At 40.3% G+C, this 22513-nt stretch overlaps 2 protein-coding genes and 1 pseudogene across 2 annotated transcripts; all 3 read right to left on the bottom strand.

The window, feature by feature from the left end:
• Positions 1-1347: 1347 nt before the first annotated feature.
• On the bottom strand, positions 1348-2283 carry LOC132217797 (olfactory receptor 1A1). Its single transcript, XM_059668241.1, has one exon. It carries the CDS (start codon positions 2281-2283, stop codon positions 1348-1350), a length of 936 nt encoding a protein of 311 aa, XP_059524224.1.
• An 8746-nt stretch (positions 2284-11029) lies between these two features.
• Positions 11030-11965, bottom strand: LOC132217796 (olfactory receptor 1A1-like). Its single transcript, XM_059668240.1, has one exon. The coding sequence runs from the start codon at positions 11963-11965 to the stop codon at positions 11030-11032; it is 936 nt and encodes a 311-aa protein (XP_059524223.1).
• A 6295-nt stretch (positions 11966-18260) lies between these two features.
• Positions 18261-19160, bottom strand: LOC132217795 (olfactory receptor 1A1-like; annotated as a pseudogene).
• Positions 19161-22513: the final 3353 nt, after the last annotated feature.

Here is a 22513-nt window from a genome sequence, read left to right as displayed (position 1 = left end):
TACACAGATTCATATGCATTTGTAATAAACTCTTTTTGGTTAAAAAAAAAAGGGATAATTGGTCTAGTTCTCATCCTTGGTATTTTAGAGGCATAGAAAGCATTAAAAGATGAATAACACCGTCTTCTAACATTTATGGACAATTCTTGGCAATGTGAATGAGCTATAAGAGATAATTTTATATTTTTACTGGCAGATTAAAATAGTAGAAAATAAAACAAAGTGCATACTGTTCCAAGACACAGTCAATCTACCCCTTCAAAATGTTGTCCTGTTTGGGAATATGATATTTAAGGACAATCATTTATATCTTATTCATATTTTGAGAAAAATTTTCTCATGAACAGAATCAAATCATAGGTAGTGGAATTTCTTAGTGGTTATGTAGTGACCTGCTGGGTTAACTACCTCTATTTGGGGACTGTCACCTACATAACCAGGGCTGGCCATCCAGAATTAAAGCTCATCTTTACATTCTGGAGAAGCAAGGCCACCTAATTCTCAATACTTCTCTTTTTCCTTCACTTATTTGGCACCCTGATTTTTTCAGTGTAGCTTTATTTAATTTTATAAGTAATTAAATCAACACTTTATTATATGAATTGAATTAGAATATTTATTACTTTTGAATGCAATAACTATTGAGTCTCATTTGAGGGAGAGTCGTCTGCTCTTTAGAAACAGTCTAGTTTGCTTCACAACACAGCAAGAACAAGAATGCTTCCCCAGGTCAGTGTATTTAAAGATTTCTTGGATGGGTAAGTAACATCTAGTATGATTATGCCTTGTCATTGGCACATTACATTTCAGAGGCTGATATTTATTCATTTGTTCATCCCACTTTCCACCAAGAATTATTGGATATAGTTTCTATGACCAAGATTATGAAAGGTAGAGTGATGTATTAAGACCTGCTCTCAGAAAGTGGTAAGCCAAGTGGAGATGGTTAAACATAACAGCCCAATAAACATTGGCCATTTGATGAATGGTTTATATCCTTCAAATAAAGAACGATCACTGTACTCACATCCTGAGAGTGGCAGGCAGATGTTACTAAATGTGCATGTGGAAGCTGAGCTTCATGCCTTTTCTACTTTACTCTGAGAGACAAGACAGTAGCTGGGACACAAACCCAATATTCCAGTGCTGTAACTCTGCCAAAGGACAACAGTGTGTTCAAGGTGACAATGTCAATAAGATGAATCGTGAATTGTTAAAAATATTGGAGAAGAATAATCTTCGGCTGGAAAGAGCAAAGGTGGCTTCTTGAAGAGTGAGGACATTGGGGATGGGTTGTCAAGTGCATTTTAATTGGTGACTACAGTGTCCAATACAACCTCACATCCGTTACGTGGAGATTCTCTTGCTGATGAGTTTCCCCAGGGCAGCCTTCATGTCCCGATTTCTCAGACTGTAGATGAAAGGATTTAACATTGGAGTCACTGCCATGTACATCACAGTTATCACAGCATCCTTTAGACTGTAGCTAGACAGAGGGCGGAAATACATGCCCATGACTGTCCCATAATACAACGAAACCACTGTGAGGTGGGAACCACAAGTGGAGAAGGCTTTGCGCACACCCCTGGTGGATGGAACATGTACTAGTAAGACTGTGGAAAAGACCCAAACATAGGAGATGATGATGCACAGCAATGGCACAGAGAAAACACCAACCCCAAGGTACATCATCTTCACATTAAAGTGGATGTCAGAGCAGGACAGCTTGAGCAAAGGGGTAATGTCACAGTAGAAGTTGGCCACTTCCTGGTTTCCACAGAAGGACAGGCGAGCTGTGAGCAGAGTATGGGGGAGGGCATTGACATTTCCAACCACCCAAGACCCAACAACTAGCATAATACAAGTTCGTGAGCTCATAATCGTTGTGTAATGAAGTGGCCGGCTGATGGCCACAGCACGATCATATGCCATTGCAGCCAGGATATAGCTATCTGTGTTACCCAAAGCAATCATGAAATACATCTGTGTCAGGCATCCCCCAAAGGAGATGGTCTTGGTGCTCAAGAGATGGTTGGTTAGCATCTTCGGGATGGTTACAGAGGAGAAGAAGATGTCAACAGAAGAGAGGTTAGCAAGGAGAAAATACATGGGGTGGTGAAGGTGAATGTCGGAGCAAATGGCCAAGATGATGAGCAGGTTTCCAATCAGTGTGATGGGGTAAATGAGCAGGAAGAGGATGAAGAAGAAATCTTCCTGTTCCTTCTGACCACTAACTCCCAGGAGAATGAAATCCAGGGTAGAGGATTGATTACCTTCCCTCATGGCTCTTTTATAAGATTGGGGAGAGAAATCCAGAATTTTAGTGAAGTTACTCTGTACTAGTATAATGATCTTCCTTACCTACCAGTTTTGCCTCCATGATAAGTCATCTCTGTAACTGAGTTTACTAAATCCAGAGAAAGCCAGTATTTTGGGAAAATATCCTTGTTGATCAGTGGGACTAATTGACATTTAGGCCTGGACACTCATGTCTAAGAAGTGAGCAATTTTTGAGTCAGAATTGCCCAACCTCCCCCATCCCAGGGCCACTACCAAACCGTATAGGATTTAATCAGTTAACAAGTACTTAATTCTCACATTGCGTGAACTAGATACTTTGGTAGGCTTATGGAAAAATAAAAAATATGTGGAAATGCAATCTATCAATCTATTTATTCAACCTGTAAGACATAGTCTCTGCTCTCAGGGACCTTACAACTTAATGGAGAAGCCAGAATCACATGGCAATTTTATTAAATATGATTTGGAAATGACAGCATTTTGTAGTCTTTGGCTAAATACACCAGTGCAAAAGGTGTGATAATACAAGGACCAGCCTGGAAATTAGAAATTGTTCCGGTGACCAAAGTCATAGTGATCCCAGGCCCAAGGAGTAAAAGGTATTTGCACTGACACTGAAAGATTATAAATCACAAGGACCACAGAGTTATGATCTAGGAAAAACAAGCCTAGTAAATTTCCTCCCCAAGATTCCCATTTTCAAATAAGACTTTCACCACCTCCTTTGATAAGTTTTACCTTTTTGTAAACTCTCTAATATAGGTCATTGCAAAGCTTTTCTCTTTGGTCTTCTCTTTATTTTATTTCTTGTGGTGACTCTCTAATTCTATTGTCACTTCAAGGACAGCATAGTAAACTCTATGTATCTGTCCCTTTGAGGTCTCTCTACCATATTTTTACATTCAGTGATTCTGCCATCATGTCTGTCCAAACCCTCTACTTTGCACATCCAACCTAAATAATTTGCAGGCTGTTTTTCAGGCGTGGAACCATACTTGGTATTTTTTTTTTTAATCACTCCCAGAGAGTTCATTGTGAAATATTGTTCATTTTATGAACCAATAAGTTTGAGCTTAATATTTCTAGAGTTAAATCAGGGTTTATTTCTTTGGTTCCCCACATGTGGGATGCTCACAGGCACACACACTCAGTTTCTCCTTCACTTCTACATCTGATCTTGTTGATTATTTAAAAGAAACCTCACATAATTTAACTTTTCTAGCTACTGTCTCAGAACTTTAGCTTAGATAATCATCATTTTCTACCTGAAATTCTGTAATGTTTCCTTAGCTTATTATTGACTATAGATCCCCTCCTCTTTGATCCACTTGTACTCTGAGGCATACTAACTATGGCAGAGCCTTATCCAAACCCATGTTGTTCTCTTCTTCCGGAATACACAAGTAGACTAGATTTCCCAGGCTCTCTTGCACCGAGGTGTGGCCATGTGACTGAGTTTTCAACTGCCAGTTCATCCATGTGTTCCATTTCTCGGTTTCCTCCATACTTGTTTTCCCCTTGTGCATGCTAGATAAAATGGCCAAGGGGCTGAATGGGATGGTGGAGTCACATGGTGAAATGAGCTTGTGTCTCTGGTTCTCCACCACCAAAGATACCCACTGGGACTATTGCATAGGAGGGACATACCCTTTTATTCTGTTTAAACAATTATACAGTTTGAGATCATTTATTAACTTTAGCATTTATTATCTTATATTGTACTATTTAATATCCTTTTCCCAGGGTATCCTGAATAATTCACTAATTTTTCCAAAAAGAACTCTACTCAATAATTCATTAAAATATTCTTCTCGCCGAAACCGGTTTGGCTCAGTGGATAGAGCGTCGGCCTGCGGACTGAAAGGTCCCAGGTTCGATTCCGGTCAAGGGCATGTACCTGGGTTGCGGGCACATCCCCAGTAGAAGATGTGCAGGAGGCAGCTGATCGATGTTCCTCTCTCATTGATGTTTCTAACTCTCTATCTCTCTCCCTTCCTCTCTGTAAAAAATCAATAAAATATATTAAAAAAAATATTCTTCTCAACATGTGTGAGTTATGTGCTAGGCACAGGGGATGCAGATCTAAGTATATTTTCCCCAAATATAATGAACCTAAAATTTCCAGATTGTCTATCTCCGAACCTAAAAGAATTTGGAATTATTCCCTGAAATGCCTTTTCTTATCTTTCCACAGAATCATAATATCTTAGGGTTGAGATGGTTCAATAAAGCCAAAGGGCTCAGAGAGCATGGCTAATTCCTTTGGTGTGGCAGTATATGATTTTTAGGAGTGTGATTCTTGGCAATATGGCAAACTAAGCTGATGTGGACAGAGCCCATTCCAATTAAAGTACATAGAAATTCTAAATAAATTTAAAAATAATGAAATATACACATAACCAAATCTGAAAGAAAGAAATGTGAATACATAGGTATGAGAAACAAAAAGAATGTTCAGCAAGCCAGAGCTGATTCTGTTATGGCTCCTTGAGGTTTCCAACTATTAACAAGGCCCTAAAGGCTTATAATTTCTCTTCGGTACAGGAGATGTGCCTACAGATCTACATGAAGTAGTGAGCTAATTTGAGTCCTCTGTGTAAAACATGTAAGTCCTGCCCTATTTGTCAAATAACACTAGATTTTTTTTTTTTTGCTGTGTTAGAATTGGAAAGTACAAAAGAACGAAATTCACAGAAAATATGATTGTTCACAAAGAAAACCCAAGATAATGTCTATATTAAGTCAATAATTCCCAAGAAAGACAAGTGTCATATGATTTCACTCATATGTGGGATCTAATGAACAAAATAAACTAACAAGCAAAATAATAACAGACTCATAGAGAGCAGGCTGACAGATGTTGGTGTATCGGGGGGAGCTAGGTAGGGAGTAGGGTGGAAGAATTGAGTGGGCGGGGGGGGAAAGAATTCCTAAGGGAGTCTCTAGAGATATCAGCAAGTTTGTTTCATGTAGACCAATATTAGAAACAATCAACACTGTTTGTATACTTAAATAATAATAAATCAGAAAATACAATTTTTATAAAGACTCATAACAGCAATAGAAAATACTAAGGAATTTAGAAATAATTCTAACAAAAGAGGTCCAACTGGTTTCAAAAATTACAAAATTTTACTGAAGGACAAAAAAATAAAACAATACCTAAAAAATGAAGAGATAAGCAATGTTAATGGCAAGACTCAATGTGGTAAAATTGTCAGTTCTCTTCCAATTAATCTATGAATTGGATGCAATCTCAATCAAAATATTACCAGTTTCTTTTAAACATGAAATTTAGCATGCAGAAGAATGAGGAGCCATAAAGAGCTAAGACAGGCTAGAATAAGGAGGGAGTAATGGTCCCATTAGGACTCAAGATGATTTGCTATGGAAATTCAAACAGTGGAGTAGTATTGACATTGGGAATGAAAAATAGACCTATTAACAGACTATAGAGTCCGACCCAGATCAAGCATTTATTAGCAGCAGGCATATGACATTGTTTGGTTTAGAAATGGGCAGGGAAAGGAGGAACTGACCGTGCAGTTAAGAGTGTTGGAACAATGGGATACCTACCCATGAAAAATAATCTTTAAAGGATCATTTGTGAAAAGCAAACCTTCAAAAAATTTAGAGGAACATGTAAGCATATCAAATCAAGACATTGTTCTCCTGACACTTATACAATGTTATATGTCGGTTATATCTCAATTACACTGAAAACATTTTAGAGGACCATATGTTTATGATACAAGAAATGTAATTAATTTCTTAAACCAGCACAAAACATAAGAAAAAATCCCTACACTTTGACTACTTTAAATGAAATTGAAAACATTTATAAGAAAAAGACACTATAGAGAAATGGGAAAGATAAGTCTTGGCCTGGAAAGAGGTGTCTGCTAAACACATAATCAATGAAGCACTAGTATTCAGAATACATATGAGTCTCACACACTGCTAAGAAGGGGACCAAAAATACAGTAGGAAATAATGGGCAAAAGGTTAGAATAGGCAAGTCAGGAGAGGAAAAGGGTATGGTCAAGAAACAAAAGAAAAATGTGAAATTAAAACAAAACAAGGAATAATGGAGAAAACACGCACAAGTGGGAAATCAGCCTAGAAAAGAAGTTTGTGGTTATACTGTGGGGAATTTTTAGTATGGATTTGATTCCTTGCATACTAAAAATTAAGATAGTGAATATAAATTGAACTACACTTTTTTTGGTAATAGAAATATGCAACCTTTGTTTAATACAAACTTAGATATTTGGCAATATAAAATGACTGATGAGTAAGCCAACATTTGAATGACAATCTGGTGCAAGGGCAATCATAAGTTGATTAAAAAGAGAGTTAATAAATGTAAGAAAAATCTGCACCAGATAAGAAGTGGTTGATATAATCAATATGAGAACTAAACACACAGGGAAACAGAGAAGAGAAGTTTCTGAGCACAGGGACTTCATGTTCTGCAGTGTCATCATGGGGGAGGTGATTTCTGCTGAAAGATTGAGGAAAGAGGTGAAAGGACCATATGCCTGTAGGGAGAGGAGCCAGGAGAAGTATCAGCATGAATGCTAGAGACAGAGTGAGACCCTGAGTTCACTGGAATTAACCAAAGTCCAGGTAGTGGCGAGCCACTGAAATCCTTTTTCCTGGAAAGTATTTGTGCTCTGAGTGTGACAGTGCTGAGGATAGGTTTTCAGGGACACAGAGGCCAAATATTTCCCCTTGGCATCATGGGTAACATAAACACACACACACACACACACACACACACACACACACACACACACACCATTCCTTCAGGAGGAGGAGAGCTCAGGACTGAAATACCCAAATCAAAACTGCCCCTTCCTCATCCTGTTTTTATGAATGAGCCCCCAAAGTAACCATTTTCAGATGGGAAGGGTTTCTCCCCCCCCCTCTCTCTCTCTTTCTCTCTCTCTCTCTCTCTCTCTCTCTCTCTCTCTCTCTTTCTTAGTCTTTCTTGAGACCTTGGGTTCTGGTGCCAAAGTGTGAGTCTTAGTTTTGCCATTCCTTCTCTGTGTAACTTCAGGCAATTCAATTCACCAATTTTTTCATCTGATAAAAAAAAAAGACAAAACAATTCTACTCACCTCTTGGAGGTGTTGTAAGGGTCAAGGGGGACAATATATGTAGTGCGGTTGCTGGCTACCTATCTTTTGATGTCACTGTTTTCTGCTGTCCACAGGCCCTACCTAGAGAGTAGCTCAGATGCTCTCAAAAAGGGCGCTGGTCTTGTGGCCTTCACGCCTCTCCCACAGACGGAAGTTTACAGCCGGCTGGTCCAGCACCTGTTATCCTTCCTTTCTGGAGGCTGGGTGTGGAGCAGGAGTCCTCTGTCCCTGATGCAGAAGAGATGAGACTTGGGTAGTTTAGAAGGGGAGCCCCAGGTTTTCTGACCATGGAGCAGAAGGGGTGGCTGCAGCTGTCCTGGATGGAGCCTGAAGATGAGTTTCCTCCTCTTGGCAGCAGGATGGCTCATAGGATAGAGAAAACTGTGAATTATGCACCAGGTTATAAAGTCTCTTGAAACAGGTCTCCCATGTTCATTCAAGCCATAGTTACAGTAATTGTTGAGACTCATTAAACACTCCTACAGCTGTGGCCTGAGGGGACATCCTGGCTCTCAAGAGTAATCTTTCCCAGAGTTCTTCTAGAAGGAAGAAGGGGCAATGGTTTTTTTGATATAGTATGTCTCCAGGGTCCATGCACTAGGCTGACCAATTCTAACCTCTTTGTTGGAATATGGGCCCCTGTCCTCTGCTGTTCAGGAAAAACTTGGAACCATCCCTTGGATACAAGGACTGTGGTACAACTGAGCTCCTGATCTTTATTTCAAGCCTTTCTGGTATTAAATGTGCAAAGAGGAAGAATTATATTTCACCTTTGTTTATGATTTGTCTTGAGAAGTGTTATGGGCAAGGGACCTATTTACTAGTAAACTTTCTTTGTTCCAGTATTTTGATAGCAGGTCTCTAAATGTTTTAGATTTGTAGGGATGCCAAGGGCCTAGATATTACCTAGCTCGCTTTGTGTATGTATCACATTATGACAGCCCTGATTGATGCTCGCTGTGCTGTGACTTAGGCCCTCCTCTGTAGAGGACCACGGTAAAGACTGAGAGCGCTGGTTGGGTTTCAGTCCAGGCTCTGCAGCTGACTGGCTGTAACTGAGTTTGGACAGTATGTGCTCACTCATCTTTATAATGGGAATAACAACTGCAGTAGCAACAACATCTTCAAAAAGTTGTTCTGAGGATCAAATGGATTAATATATGAAAAGTTCTGAAACCAGAGCCTGGTACATAGGTAGCACTTAGAATAGCAGAAATGTGTAACTATTTTACGACCTCTTTATTATATATGAACAAAATGATGTTTTAACTCTAAACATTGCAAATATTTTCGTGTATGTGAGTGACTAAACGCAAAGACATTTAAAGAAGATTAACATTTGACCATGCATGCAATGGACATGAACACTGGGCCGGTGGGGGCTTGTCCTGGGGGATGGGAGTGGCTGGGGAGGGGTCCATGGGGGAAAAAGGAGACATATGTAATACTTTAAACAAAAATGATTTTTCCATATTCTTAAGACATTTAAAATAAGAGAGGATCAGGCAGAAGAAAATTTAGATGAAAATGAAATTGATCAGCAGACAGAAGTGAATAAGAAACATAAAAATAATTTGAACTGGCTTTTAAGGCAGAATTTACATTTCAGGGGAAAAAAGGTAATAATGTTCAGGGCAGAATTCTGAAACCATCTTAGTCTATTTGGGCTTATATAAAAAAATACCACAGACTAGGTAGCTTATGAACAACAGAAATTTATTTTTCATGGTTCTGGAGGCTTGAGAAATCCAGAATCATGGTGCAGGCTTCGTGGTTCCTGTGTTCTCTCTTGGCAGATGCAGGGAGAGACCTCTGTAGGATCTCTCTTATAAGAGCACTAATCTTAATTGTGAGGCCCCACCTCCTAATACCATCACATTGGGCATTAAGATTTGACCATATGAATTGAGATGGGAGGGCACAAACATTCAGACCACATTAATATTATGTTGCTATTATTTAACCGAATTATAGCATGCCTCTGTGGTCCATTCAGAAAAAAAAAGGAGTTAGAGTTGTAGATTCTAATGATCACGGACATTGTGTTGTTGCTACACAATGAGGGGCAAGGAAGACTACGTGTCTGAAACTATGTCTAGAGTGAATGTAGCATTTCCTCACTCAATAGCAAAGATTAGCAGGAATCACGCATACCAACACACACACACACACACACACACACACAACAACAACAACAACAACAACAACAAAAAACAAACAAACAAACAAACAAAACCCACCCACCAAAGCAACGCTATTGAGGACTCGGACTCCCCAGGAATGAAACTGTGGGTAACATCAGTAAATGAAGACCAATGCCAATTATTTGACACTCTCCTCAGAGATCTAAGCATTAGATATGTGGTCATCCCTTTCTTAGCTCCTATGTTGTGGAAATACCACCTTTTCTTTTTGTTACCCCACCCAGAGGGTGTAACTTCTTTCTGCAGTTTACATCTCGGGTCACTTCAGTTTCTTTCTTCTGCCACCTTTATTCCTTTGCAGGACACAGTTATGCATGTAATTTCCTGTGGTAAGTATTCTTGGTTTAAACATGTCTAGTGTCATTTGTCTTTCCAGAATGGATCTTAACTGAAATGCCAGGTATATGATGGATAGCTAATGTCCAGTGTAATTATGTATAATCATTGTCATATTACATTTCCAAGACTAATATTTTCATACATTCATTCTGTTTTCTACCAATATTCATTGGATGCTCTTATTTGACCAAGATTATAAAAAGTAAAGAGGTATGTTAAGACAGCTCATGTTAAGTGGCTTTTAAGTATAGTAGAGGTGAGAACATAATAGTACAATCAAAATAACAATTGAATAATGATTTATACCCTTCAGCATGAACTATTGTGACCTCATACCTTATGACAGTGGTGAGGCAGACAATTAGTATCTTAATATGTAGATAGAGATGCTTAGCCTCAGTCTTTTTGCAACTTTACTTTGATAGTGCCATAGCTGAGGCATGAATCCAATATTTTGTGCTGCAACCCTGCCAAGGGACAATAATGTGTACAAAGTGATAAATTCAATAAGATGTATCATTAATTGTTACAAGATTTCAGAGAATTCCTTTTCCCCACCTTTTTGTATTCTGTTCCATTGTTCTTTTTTTCTAATTTACCTTTATTGTCAAAAGTATTACAGATGTCCTCCCTTCTGCCCCCCGCCCATTGGCCCCCTTCTCCCCACTCCCGTCCCCTCTCCAGGCCTTTACCCACTGTTGTCTGTGTCCATCGGTTATGCATATATGCATATAAGGCCTTTGGCTGATCTCTTCCCTCCTCCCCTTCTCTCTGAGAATCCTCAGTCTGTTGCATGCTTCCAAGTCTCTGGGTCTATTTTGTTTGCCAAATTATTTTGTTCATTAAATTCCACATACACGTGAGATCATGTGATACTTGTCTATCTCTGACTGGCTTATTTCACTTAACACAATACTCTCAGGAGAGGAGAATTTCTAACTAGAAAGATCAAAGGCAGTTTCTTAGAGGGGAAGACATTGGAGATGGATTTCCAGGTGCCTCCTAATGGTAACTACAGTCTCCAATATGACCTCACATCGGTTATGTGGAGATTCTCTTGCTGACGAGTTTCCCCAGGGCAGCCTTCATATCCCGATTTCTCAGACTGTAGATGAAAGGATTTAACATTGGAGTCACTGTCATGTACATCACAGTTATCACAGCATCCTTTAGACTGTAGCTAGTCAGAGGGCGGAAATACATGCCCATGACTGTCCCATAATACAACGAAACCACTGTGAGGTGGGAACCACAAGTGGAGAAGGCTTTGCGCACACCCCTGGTGGATGGAACATGTACTAGTAAGACTGTGGAAAAGACCCAAACATAGGAGATGATGATGCACAGCAATGGCACAGAGAAAACACCAACCCCAAGGTACATCATCTTCACATTAAAGTGGATGTCAGAGCAGGACAGCTTGAGCAAAGGTACAATGTCACAGTAGAAGTTGGCCACTTCCTGGTTTCCACAGAAGGACAGGCGAGCTGTGAGCAGAGTGTGGGGGAGGGCATTAGTGTTTCCAACCACCCAAGACCCAACAACTAACAGGATACAAGTTCCTGGGCTCATAATCATTGTGTAATGAAGTGGCCGGCTGATGGCCACAGCACGATCATATGCCATTGCAGCCAGGATATAGCTATCTGTGTTAGCCAAGGCAATCATGAAATACATCTGTGTCAGGCATCCCCCAAAGGAGATGGTTTTGGTGCTCAAGATATGGTTGGCTAGCATCTTCGGGATGGTTACAGAGGAGAAGAAGATGTCGACAAAGGAGAGGTTAGCAAGGAGAAAATACATGGGGTGGTGAAGGCGAATGTCAGAGCAAATGGCCAAGATGATGAGCAGGTTTCCAATCAGTGTGATGGGGTAAATGAGCAGGAAGAGGATGAAGAAGAAATCTTCCTGTTCCTGCTGACCGCTAACTCCCAGGAGGATGAAATCCAGGGTAGAGGATTGATTATCTTCCCTCATGGCTCTTTAATTAAGAAAAGAAGAAAAATCAGAATTATTAGTGAAGTAACTGTTATAATATCTTTTTTACTCACCACCTTTAATTACCTGTGTTTATGCTTGGGTATACTACATCCAGGGATAACCACCAATTCTTGGGGAAAAATTTCCTCTTCATCAGTTGGACTAATTGTCAGATAGCCATTGACATTTATGCCTAAGAAGTTAGCAATGTGAATCAAAGGGGCCATCCCCCCAATCCCAGCACCATCTCTCAAGCACATTGGATTTAATCGTTTAACAGATACTCAAATTTCATATTGGATGTGCTAGCTTCTTGGTTAGGTCTCATGGCAAAATTATGAACATGTGAAAAGTACATTTTGTTTTATCCATTTTTTCAACAAAAGTGACATAGTCTTTGCTCTCAGCGGCAAGGCAGCGTTCACACACTAATTTTGCTATGCATCATAAGAAAAGGACAGCATTTGGGAGTATTTGAAGAAAGCACTTCAGTACAGTGTGTGTCATACAAAGAGGAACCTGGACAATTAGAAATTGTTCCAGCGAACAATATCGGGGTGATCTCAGAGTCCAGGTGGCATCAGGTGTCTACACTTGTGTTAAAAGATTTTAAATCAGAAAGACAACTGGGAAAAGGCCTAGCAAATCAAGCTAGTAAATTCCATTATCAAAATGTATTTTTGCTATGTCTTTGATAAGTTTTATCTCTTTTCCAACCCCTTAAATATATATAAGAAAAATGTTTTTCTCTTTGGTTTTTCCTTCCTTTGCTTTATTTATTTATTTGTTTGTTTGTTTATTTATTTATTTATTTATTTATTTTTAATTTACTTTTTTGATGACTCATGCAACTCCATAGTGGCTTCAGCTACTCTTAGGAACAGGTTTGACGTGTAGACTTGATATCCCTTTGCTATGTTTCCACATTTCTCATGCTGTTAATATGTCAAACCAACTCCATCCTCTGCATATCCAATCTAACTGGTTTTGCAAGCTTTTTTAAGGAGGAAAACCATATCTTGCTTATTTGTACTCCTCCGGAGAGATTATTGTGGAATATTGTTCATTTTATGCACCAGTAAGTTTGCACTTGATATTTCTTCAGTCGTACCTAGGTTTATTTTACAGGCTCCCAGATGTGAAGCACTCACAGGCACAGTCATCCAGTTATCCCTCACTTCTACACCTGATCTTGGTAATGCTTCATTTAAAATAATTCTTACATAGTTCAAATTTTGTACCTATTGTTTCAGTGCTTTAACTTAGACCATCAGAATTTTCTACTTAAAAATATTGTACTAATACCCTAGCTGGTTTGGCTCAGTGGGTAGAATGTAGGCCTGTGGACCAAAGGGTCCCAGGTGCTATTCTGGTCAAGGCCACATACCACAGTTGCAAGCTCCTCCCTGGCCTGGGCTCTGGTCTGGGCTCATGCAAGAGTCAATCAAGCAATGCGTTTCTCTCACATCGATGTTTCTCTCTGTCTTTCCCTCTCTCTTCCACTCTCCCTAAAAATCAATGGGAAAATATCCTTGGGTGAGGATTAACAAAAACAAACAAACAACACAAATATGTATATTGTAATGTTCCCTTCTCTGCTTGATTATAGATTCCTTCCTCTTTTGAGTCTCTGGCATTTGTGACCATCGTACTTATGGCAGAGACTATTAGCTACTCATCCAGGTCTAGGTTGTGTACTTCTTGGTCACTCAACTAGAGTTTGCTTCCCAGCTTCCCTTGCATTGAAGTGTGGACTTGTGACTGAGTTTTAGCCAATGCATCCATGTCCTCCCGTTCTGGACTTCCTCCAAATTCTCTTTCCTCTTGGGCCAGTTGCTTACAAATGGCCAGGAGGCTGAATAGGATGGTGGTGTCACATGGTGGAAAGAGTCTGTGTCTCTAGTTTTCCACATCCAGCAGAGCCACCATCCACCAAGAAGACAACTACTGGGACTGTAACATAGGAGTTAAATAAATTGTGCTCCATTTAAACTATTACATATTTCATGACCAATTTGTTCCTGTGGTCCAGGATATCCTAAGTAATTCACTGACTTTTCCAAAGAACCTCTACTCAATTATTAATGAAATATAAAATTAACTAAATCACCAATTCTATTGGATGCATGTAAACTATCTGCTCGGGTGGGTTGGTGGGAAGATGCCGACTCATTCTCCAGTTGTGATGTGCTTTCTCATGTCTGCACCTGAAGGAATTCCGTTTTCTCTCTTGAATGCCCTCTCCTAGCTCCACACAGAGTCACAATACGTGCCGAAACCGGTTTGGCTCAGTGAATAGAGCTTTGGCCTGAGGACTGAAGGGTCCCAGGTTTGATTCCTGTCAAGGGCATGTACCTGGGTTTCGGGCACATCCCCAGTGGGAGATGTGCAGGAGGCGGCTGATCAATGTTTCTAACTCTATCTCTCTCCCTTCCTCTCTGTAAAAAATCAATAAAATATATTTTTTTAAAAAAAGAATCACAATACGTCAGAGTTAGAAGGGTTTAGTAGGTTGGAGGGCTGAGACTATGACTAGGTGAGAAGGTATTGAAGTGTGTAAGATTTTGGAGGAGTGCTCTCAGTAATATAGCAGTTTAAGCTGCTGTTGAAACATGCCTTGTTTGTATTAAAGAAATTCTAGATAACACACAAATGGCAAAAACAAACAAACAAAACAAAACAAAACAAAACCCTGTGGCCAAGCTTTAAAAAAAAAAAAAGGAATACCTAGGCATGAGAAACAAAAAGAAAACCGGAGCAAAGGTTGTAAGCAATAACTGTTGCTTGGGTTGCCCTAATGGCATTTTCAACCAGGAATTAAGCTCCAAGAGCCAGAGTCTAGGGCAGTGATGGCGAACCTATGACATGCGTGTCAGAGGTGACACGCGAACTCACTTTTTTGGTTGATTTTTCTTTGTTAAATGGTATTTAAATATATAAAATAAATATCAAAAATATAAGTCTTTGTTTTACTATGGTTTCAAATATCAAAAAATTTCGATCTGTGACACGGCACCAGAGTTAAGTTAGGGTTTTTCAAAATGCTGACACGCCGAGCTCAAAAGGTTCACCATCACTGGTCTAGGGTGTTAGTGCCTCTTTGGTACAGAAAATGTAGCCACAGATCCATAGGAAGTAGAAGTGTAACTTGAGCTCCTTGCTTACAACACTTGAACTGTGACCTATTTGGGAAAAGAGGGCTACAAATTTTTTTTTTTTTTTTTTTTTGCCTTGTAGCAATTGAAAAGAAAAGAGCAAAATAGAGCAAATTCAAAGAAATCATGATTGTCTACAATGAAAATTTAAGGCAATCTATAGGTAAGCTAATAAAATTCAGGGAGTTTGTTGGATATAAATCAATAATAAAAGCAATACACCTCTATAGTTAAGTAACAATAAATTAGAAATTATAATTTTAAAAATTCCCCATTCACAACAGCAAGAGAAATTTTAATAATTCTACCAAAAAAACTTCAAGACTGATAATAGAAATATACAACCTTTTAATATAAATAAGCATAGATATTTGGGCATACAGTATACGTTAAATGAGTGGTCAGTAAAACACTATTGTAAAAGATAATCTGGTGCAAGGACAACCACATGTAATAAAATGATAAAGAATTAAAAGTGTAAGAAAGAACAGCATTGGAAAAGAAGTGGTTGGTATAATCAATGTGGAGACTGAACAGGAACCAGAGCAGAGAGGTTTCTGAGCACAGGGAGTGAGGATAGAGATCCTCAGTGCACGATGTCAAGGGTCACAGTGTCATTCCAGGGAGGAAGGATTTCTGCAGAAACCCTGGAGAAAGGGGTAAAGAACCACAGGCCCGCAGGGGGAGAGCCAGGAGATGCATCAGCGTGAATGCTAGAGGCAGAGGCAGAGCACCTGGAGAGTGTGCTGTGCGATAGCCCTCACTGGGTGTGCCGATGCTGAGGGCAGATTGGAAGGGACAGAAGAGCCAAGTGCACTTCCTTGTTATCTGGGGCAGCAAACAAGCCAGAGGGGAATCACTGAGCGCTGAGACTCCCCGATAGTTCAGCTCATTCATCAGTGCTTTGACAATGAAATAACATAATTTCTGGAAGAGGACTATTAGCAAGCACCCTTGACTGTGGGAGCGGGGCGGGGGGGGGGGGGGGCGGGGGTGTTGTGGCTCCTCTCTAAGATAATGCACTTATGCGCGCGTGCATGCACATCTACCCCCCCCCCCACACACACACACACAATTACTTCAGGTGGTGGAAAGAGATGACCTTCCTCATCCTATTTTCTTAGACAACTCCCAAGGAGGAGCATTTTCAGGAGGGGAGGATTCATATTCTCTCTCTCCCTCCCTCCCTTCCTTCCTTCCTTCCTTCCTCACTCTCTCCTTCCTTTTATCCATCCAACTGTGAGAACATGGGTTCTGGAGCCAGGATTTGAGATTTGAGTCCTAATTTTGCAACTATCACTCTATGTGACTCTAGGCAATTCAGTTCATCATTTTTCATCTGATAAATATGACAAAATAATTCTACTCACCTCTTGAAGGGTTTGTGAGGTTAAAGGAGATAACGTTCGGAGTGCACTTACTGGCTATCCCTTGATGTCTCTGTCATAGAAACTCCATTCTCCAATGTCCACAGCCTCTACCTGGGAGCCCCTTAGATGCTGTCAAAAAGCATCTTGGTCCTGCAGTCTTTACTTCTCCTCCACAAATGGGGAGTTTCCAGCCAGCTGTCTAGCACCTGTTAGCATTCCTCTTGGGTAGCAGGCATGCTGGAGAAAGTTCCGGTAGCAGGCTTGGAGCTTGGGTCCTTTGATCCTGTGGCAAAGGAGATAAGACTAGGACAGTTTGGAAAGAGGAGCCCCAAGTTTCCCAACCCCACGTTAGGGTGGAGCAGCAGAGGGGCTGTCCTGGATAGAACCTGACAGTATGGATTCCAGTTTCCTCCTTAAAGAACCGAGGTGGTCACAGCATAGAGGAAATTTGGAATTACTCACCAGGTTATAAAGCCTCATGAAACATGATTCCCACCGGTCTTTATTCTGGCCACAGTTAGCGTAATTGTTGAAGCTCATTATGTACTTCTACAGCTGTCCCCTGAGGGCACACAGTGCTTCTCAAGAGTAATAGTTTCCGGAGTTATTTTCTAGAAGGAAGAATAGGCAAGAGAACTAAGGTGTGTGTCTCCAGGGTTCAAGCTCTGGGCTGACCTATTCAAGCCTTTTTGTTGGCATGTGGGCCACTCCTCTCTGCTGTTTGGCACAAACTGGAACCACCCTTGGGATACAAGGACTGTGGAACAATTTTGCTCCTGGTCATGCTTGCAGTCTACACTGAAGCCTGAGTAGTGTTACGTGTGGCAAAGAAAAATAACTTTATATCATCTTCCTTAGGATTCTACCTGATAAGTTTAGCTACAGGTTATTTGGGACACCCTAAAATGATCCACAGGTACCCTAGAACTCTGTGTCACATCCACTCCTCATTGGCCAACTCCCTGCATGCCATCCTATAGGTGATGAATCCTGTGCAGATGGCTTGTGAGCATGTGCAAAAAGCCACCCAATTCTGCAAGATTTCACACATTTTAGGGTATCACCTAAGGAAAACAAACAGGATACCCTCAGCTCCTGGCCTGACTTGGCAGGACTGAGAGAAAGCATAGAATCTTATGAATTCACTCCCCACAATGGAACCAGAAGCATGGAGTGGGTGTATCCCTAGAAAATGTCTGAGAGAGCTTTCAAGTTGCTAGGGGACTGAGTGATGAATGTGTTTCTCTCCCAAAGCCAGTCAGTAAAAAACTGGAGGAAGTGACTGCGTTTTCAAATGTGAAGACAGCAACTCAAGAGTTCAAGAATACAAAAACTAAGAAAGCATGATACCACCAAAGGAACACAATAATTTTCTAGTAATTGACCCCAGAGAAAGGGAGATCTAGGAATTTCCTGACAAAAAATTCAAAATAATTATTTAAAGACACTTAGCACGCTACAAGAGATAATAGATAAAAAGCAAAATCAGGAACATAATACAAAAACAAAACAGGTTCAACAAAGAGATAGAACTCATAGAAAAGAACAAAACAGAAATTGCAGAGCTCAGGAATACAAAGAATGAAATGAAAAATGGACCAGACTTGACTTATAACAAATGCTCTAGGGAGTTGAAACAAAAGGATGTGAATTTGTATAGCAGCTGTAAAGAACAAAGATGGCTTCTTGAAGAGGGAGGACATTAGGGATGGATTTCCAAGTGCCTCCTAATTGGTGACTACAGTCTCCAATATGACCTCTCATTGGTTATGAGAAGATTCTCTTGCTGAAGAGTTTCCTCAGGGCAGCCTTCATGTCTGGATTTCTCTGACTGTAGGTGAAAGGAGTTAACTTTGGGGTCACTGCCATGTACATCACAATTAACACAGCACCTGCTAGAGGGTGAAATCCATGCACATAACTATCTCATAAAATTAAGAAATGACTGTAGGGTGGGAGCCACAGGTAAAGAAAGCTCTGAGCACACCCTTCCTGGATGGAACACCTAAGACCCGTGGAAAACACCCCAACATAGGAGATGATGATGCACAGCAATGGCACAGAGAAAACACCAACCCCGAGGTGCATCATCTTCACATTAAAGTGGATGTCAGGACAGGACAGCTCGAACAAAGAGGCAATGTCACCAGAAGTTGGCCTCTTCCTAGTTGCCACGGAAGGGCAGAGTGTGGGAAAAGGCATTGATATTTCCAACCACCCAAGTCCCAGTAACTAGCAACACAAGACCATGTATGTGTTCATAATCGTTGTGTAATGAAGTGGCCGGCTGATGGCCACAGCATGATCACATGCCATTGCAGCCAGGATATAGCTATCTGTGTTACCCAAAGCAATCATGAAATACATCTGTGTTAGTCATCTCCCAAAGGAGATGGTTTTGGTGCTCAAGAGATGGTTGGCTAGCATCTTCGGGATGGTTACAGAGGAGAAGAAGATGTCGACAAAGGAGAGGTTAGCAAGGAGAAAATACATGGGGTGGTGAAGGCGAATGTCGGAGCAAATGGCCAAGATGTTGAGCAGGTTTCCAAGCAGTGTGATGGGGTAAATGAGCAGGAAGAGGATGAAGAAGAAATCCTCCTGTTGCTGCTGACCGCTAACTCCCAGGAGGATGAAATCCAGGGTAGAGGACCTATTGTCTTCTCTCATGGACCTTTCAGCCGGCAATGGGAGAAAACTGCAGAAATTTTAGTGAAGTTGCTGTGTGTAATGATCCTTCTAAACCGCCTCTTTGACTCCCTCACTTGTTGTGTCTATTTCTGGGTTTACTAAACCCAGACATAGGATATATATTGAGAGGGGGAATTCTATTGCTCAGTAGGACTCATTGACAGTTGGCCCTGGACATTCATGTCTAAAATATAAGCAATCTTGAATAAGTGGTGCCAATCCTTCCCAAACCCTGCAACATCACCCAGAAAATGTAGGGTTTAGTCCTCTAACAAATAATTAAAATTTATATTTTATGTGCTAAAAGCTTTGGTAGACTTCATTGAAAAATCATAAATATGTGGAAAATAAAGTTTATTTACCCATTTATTTAAAATGGCATAGTCTCTGGTCTCAAGGACCTCACATTTTAATTAAGAAGTCAGAATCACATGCTAACTTTAGTACACAAGAAAAGGAAAGAACAGTATTTTGGAGTCTTTGAAAAACACTCCAGTGCAAATAATGATCAGTGAGCACCCTAGACACTGATCATACTCAGGATGAGCCCAGAGCCAGAAGGTAACAAGTGTCTAAACTGGCATCAGAAGAGTGTAAATCACAAAGACCATTGGGATTAGGTCATAGCAAAGCAAGATCAGTGAATGTACTTCCCTGATCTTCTATTTTTGAAAGGTTTTTCAAAATCCTTTGATAGGTTTTTATCTTTATTTCATATTCTCAAATATATGTAATCATAATGTTTTTCTCTTCACCCTTCTCCTACCTTTCTTTATTATTTCCTTTGGTGGCTCATCCAATGTCATCATGGTTTCAATGGCTGTTTAGTAGAATCTCATGTCTATATCTGTGGGCTTAATCTCTTTTTCCCATATTTCCACATTCAGCCATCCTGTAAACATGTCTGAACAGAGCTCATATTCTGTGTATCCAGCATAAATCAATTGCAAAATTTTTGAGGATAAGAACCATATCTTGTTTCTTTTGAAAAATATTAAAAATATTAATATGAAATATTTTTCAGTCTATGCACCAGTTAGTTTGCAGTCAATACTTCTTGAAGTACATCCAGGTTTGTTTTATGGGTTCCTCACATGTGGGATTCTCACAGGCACACTCACCCAGTTTATTCCACACCTCTGCATCTGATCTTGTTCATTCTTCATCTTTATACATAAAACCCTAAGCAACCAGTCGACTGGTTGACCTGTTGACCATATGACCAGTCACTATGATGTGCACTGACCACCAGGGGTCAGATGCTCAACACAGGAGCTGCCCCGTGGTGGTCAGTGTGCTCCCGCAGTAGGAGCGCCACTCAGCTGATTGAGGGACACCAGACACTAGGCTCACAACAGGCGAGCGCAGCTGTGGAGGCGGGAGCCTCTTCTGCCTCCGTTGTTGCAGCAGTTTTACTGAGCAGTGGTGGCAGGCACAGCAGGGCAGGGATGAATGGCCCAGCTCGGGCTCTTCCCCTGTCGCCTGCCTCTTCGCACACTATTTATCCCTCAGGGGATGTCAGACTGCTGGTTTTGGCCCCATCTGGTGTGTCGGACTGCCGATTTCATCCCGATCCAGTGAGGAAAACCAGCAGTCCGACATTCCCTGTGGGGTCCCGGATTGCGAGAGGGCACAGGCCAGGCTGAAGGACCCCACTGGTGCATGGGTGCATGGGGCCTCTAGTTTAAAATAATTCACATTCAACAAAATCCAATACCCTTTTTTGATAAAAACTCTTAGCAAAGTGGGAATAGAGAGATCATACCTTAATATAATAAAAGCCACATATGATAAACCTATAGCCAACATCATACTCAATGGGCAAAAACTAAAACCATTTCTCTTAAGAACAGGAATAAGACAGGGACGTCCACTTTCACCACTCTTGTTCAACATAGTACTGGAAGACCTAGCCATAGTGATCAGACAAGAAAAAATAATAAAAGGCATCCAAATTAGAAAGGAGGAAATGAAATAGTTGTTATTTGCAGATGACATGATATTGTACATAGAAAACCCTAAAGACGCCACCAAAAACTACTATGGACCTGGAGAGTATTATGCTAAGAGAAATAAGCTAGTCAGAGAAAGATGAGTATCACATTATCCCACTCATATGTGGAATCTAATGAACAAAATAAACTGATAAACAAAATAGATCCAGAGACATAGAAGGAGCATGAAAAAACCTGTTGAACCTCAGAAAGAAGGCAGGGGAGAGTGGGTGAGTAAGAAAAGATCAACCAAAGAACTTGTATGCATGTATGCATAACCCATGGACACAAACAATAAGGTGGTGAAAACCTAGGGCAGGGGGTGAGGGAAGGCTATAAGAGATCAAGGAGGGATAAAGGGGGACATATGTAATACTTTTAACTATAAAGATTTTTAAAATAATAATAAGAAACAAAAGTAAATAAAATAAAATAGTTCACACATAACTTTTCTAATCATTGTCGCAGTGCCTTTCTTTTGACCACCATCATTTTCCACCTGAAATACTGTAATGTTTTCCTAACTGCTTGACTACTGGTTCCCTCCCCATGGGTCCATTGTGAGGCACTCCAGCCCAGGAAAATTATTAGTGTTAAGAGGAATTTTTCACAACTCAAAATCTACATACAAAATTAGGTTATTTCTATTGTAAATATATTTACAAAATCAAATGAAAATTGTAAAAATACTTTTAAATAGCGTTTTATCAGCACAAATATATAGTGAATTACCAGCTTCTTAACTCTCTGGATAATTTAGCAAAGACCATAAATTTGAAGACTGGAAAGGAATGCAGGGGAGAAAACACATTCTGATCCTCGTGTGGCATAAAGGGGACTCAAGTTACTGTTTTGTTCTTGACTCTATAAATAGAGAAATGAAGGGTTAAGTATGTCATTCTACTATTTAACTAGGTATCCACTAACAAAATTTTAAAAAGTAGAAGTCACTATATCAAATCAAATCAACTGTAGTCTATTATAGAAAGAGATGTATACCCTCCAATTTTTAGGTTAAAAGAAAAAAATCTACCAGGGTCACATAGCTAATTTAACTTTCATTAGAAAGGGAAAATGAGTGAAATTCCAAGGCACTTACATCTACCAAAGAAAGAGAACAGATTGAAAACTGTCAGCGGGGCGGGGGCTGCAGAACAGGGCGGAAAGGTGAAGGAAGCCCTGGCTGGTGTGGCTCAGTTGTTTGGGCATCGCAGATGCACCTGAAGGTTGCTGGATGGATTCCAGGTCAGGGCACATAAATGGATTGCTAGACGGGTCCCCAGTAGCAGGTGTAGGAGGCAGCCTCAGATACTTAATTCTCACATCACACTGATGTCT

The sequence above is a fragment of the Myotis daubentonii genome, chromosome 16, assembly GCF_963259705.1.
Source record: "Myotis daubentonii chromosome 16, mMyoDau2.1, whole genome shotgun sequence".
Taxonomy (NCBI): Eukaryota; Metazoa; Chordata; class Mammalia; order Chiroptera; family Vespertilionidae; genus Myotis; species Myotis daubentonii.
Note: the sequence above shows the minus strand (reverse complement) of the source record. Positions and strands in the feature narration are given on the sequence as shown.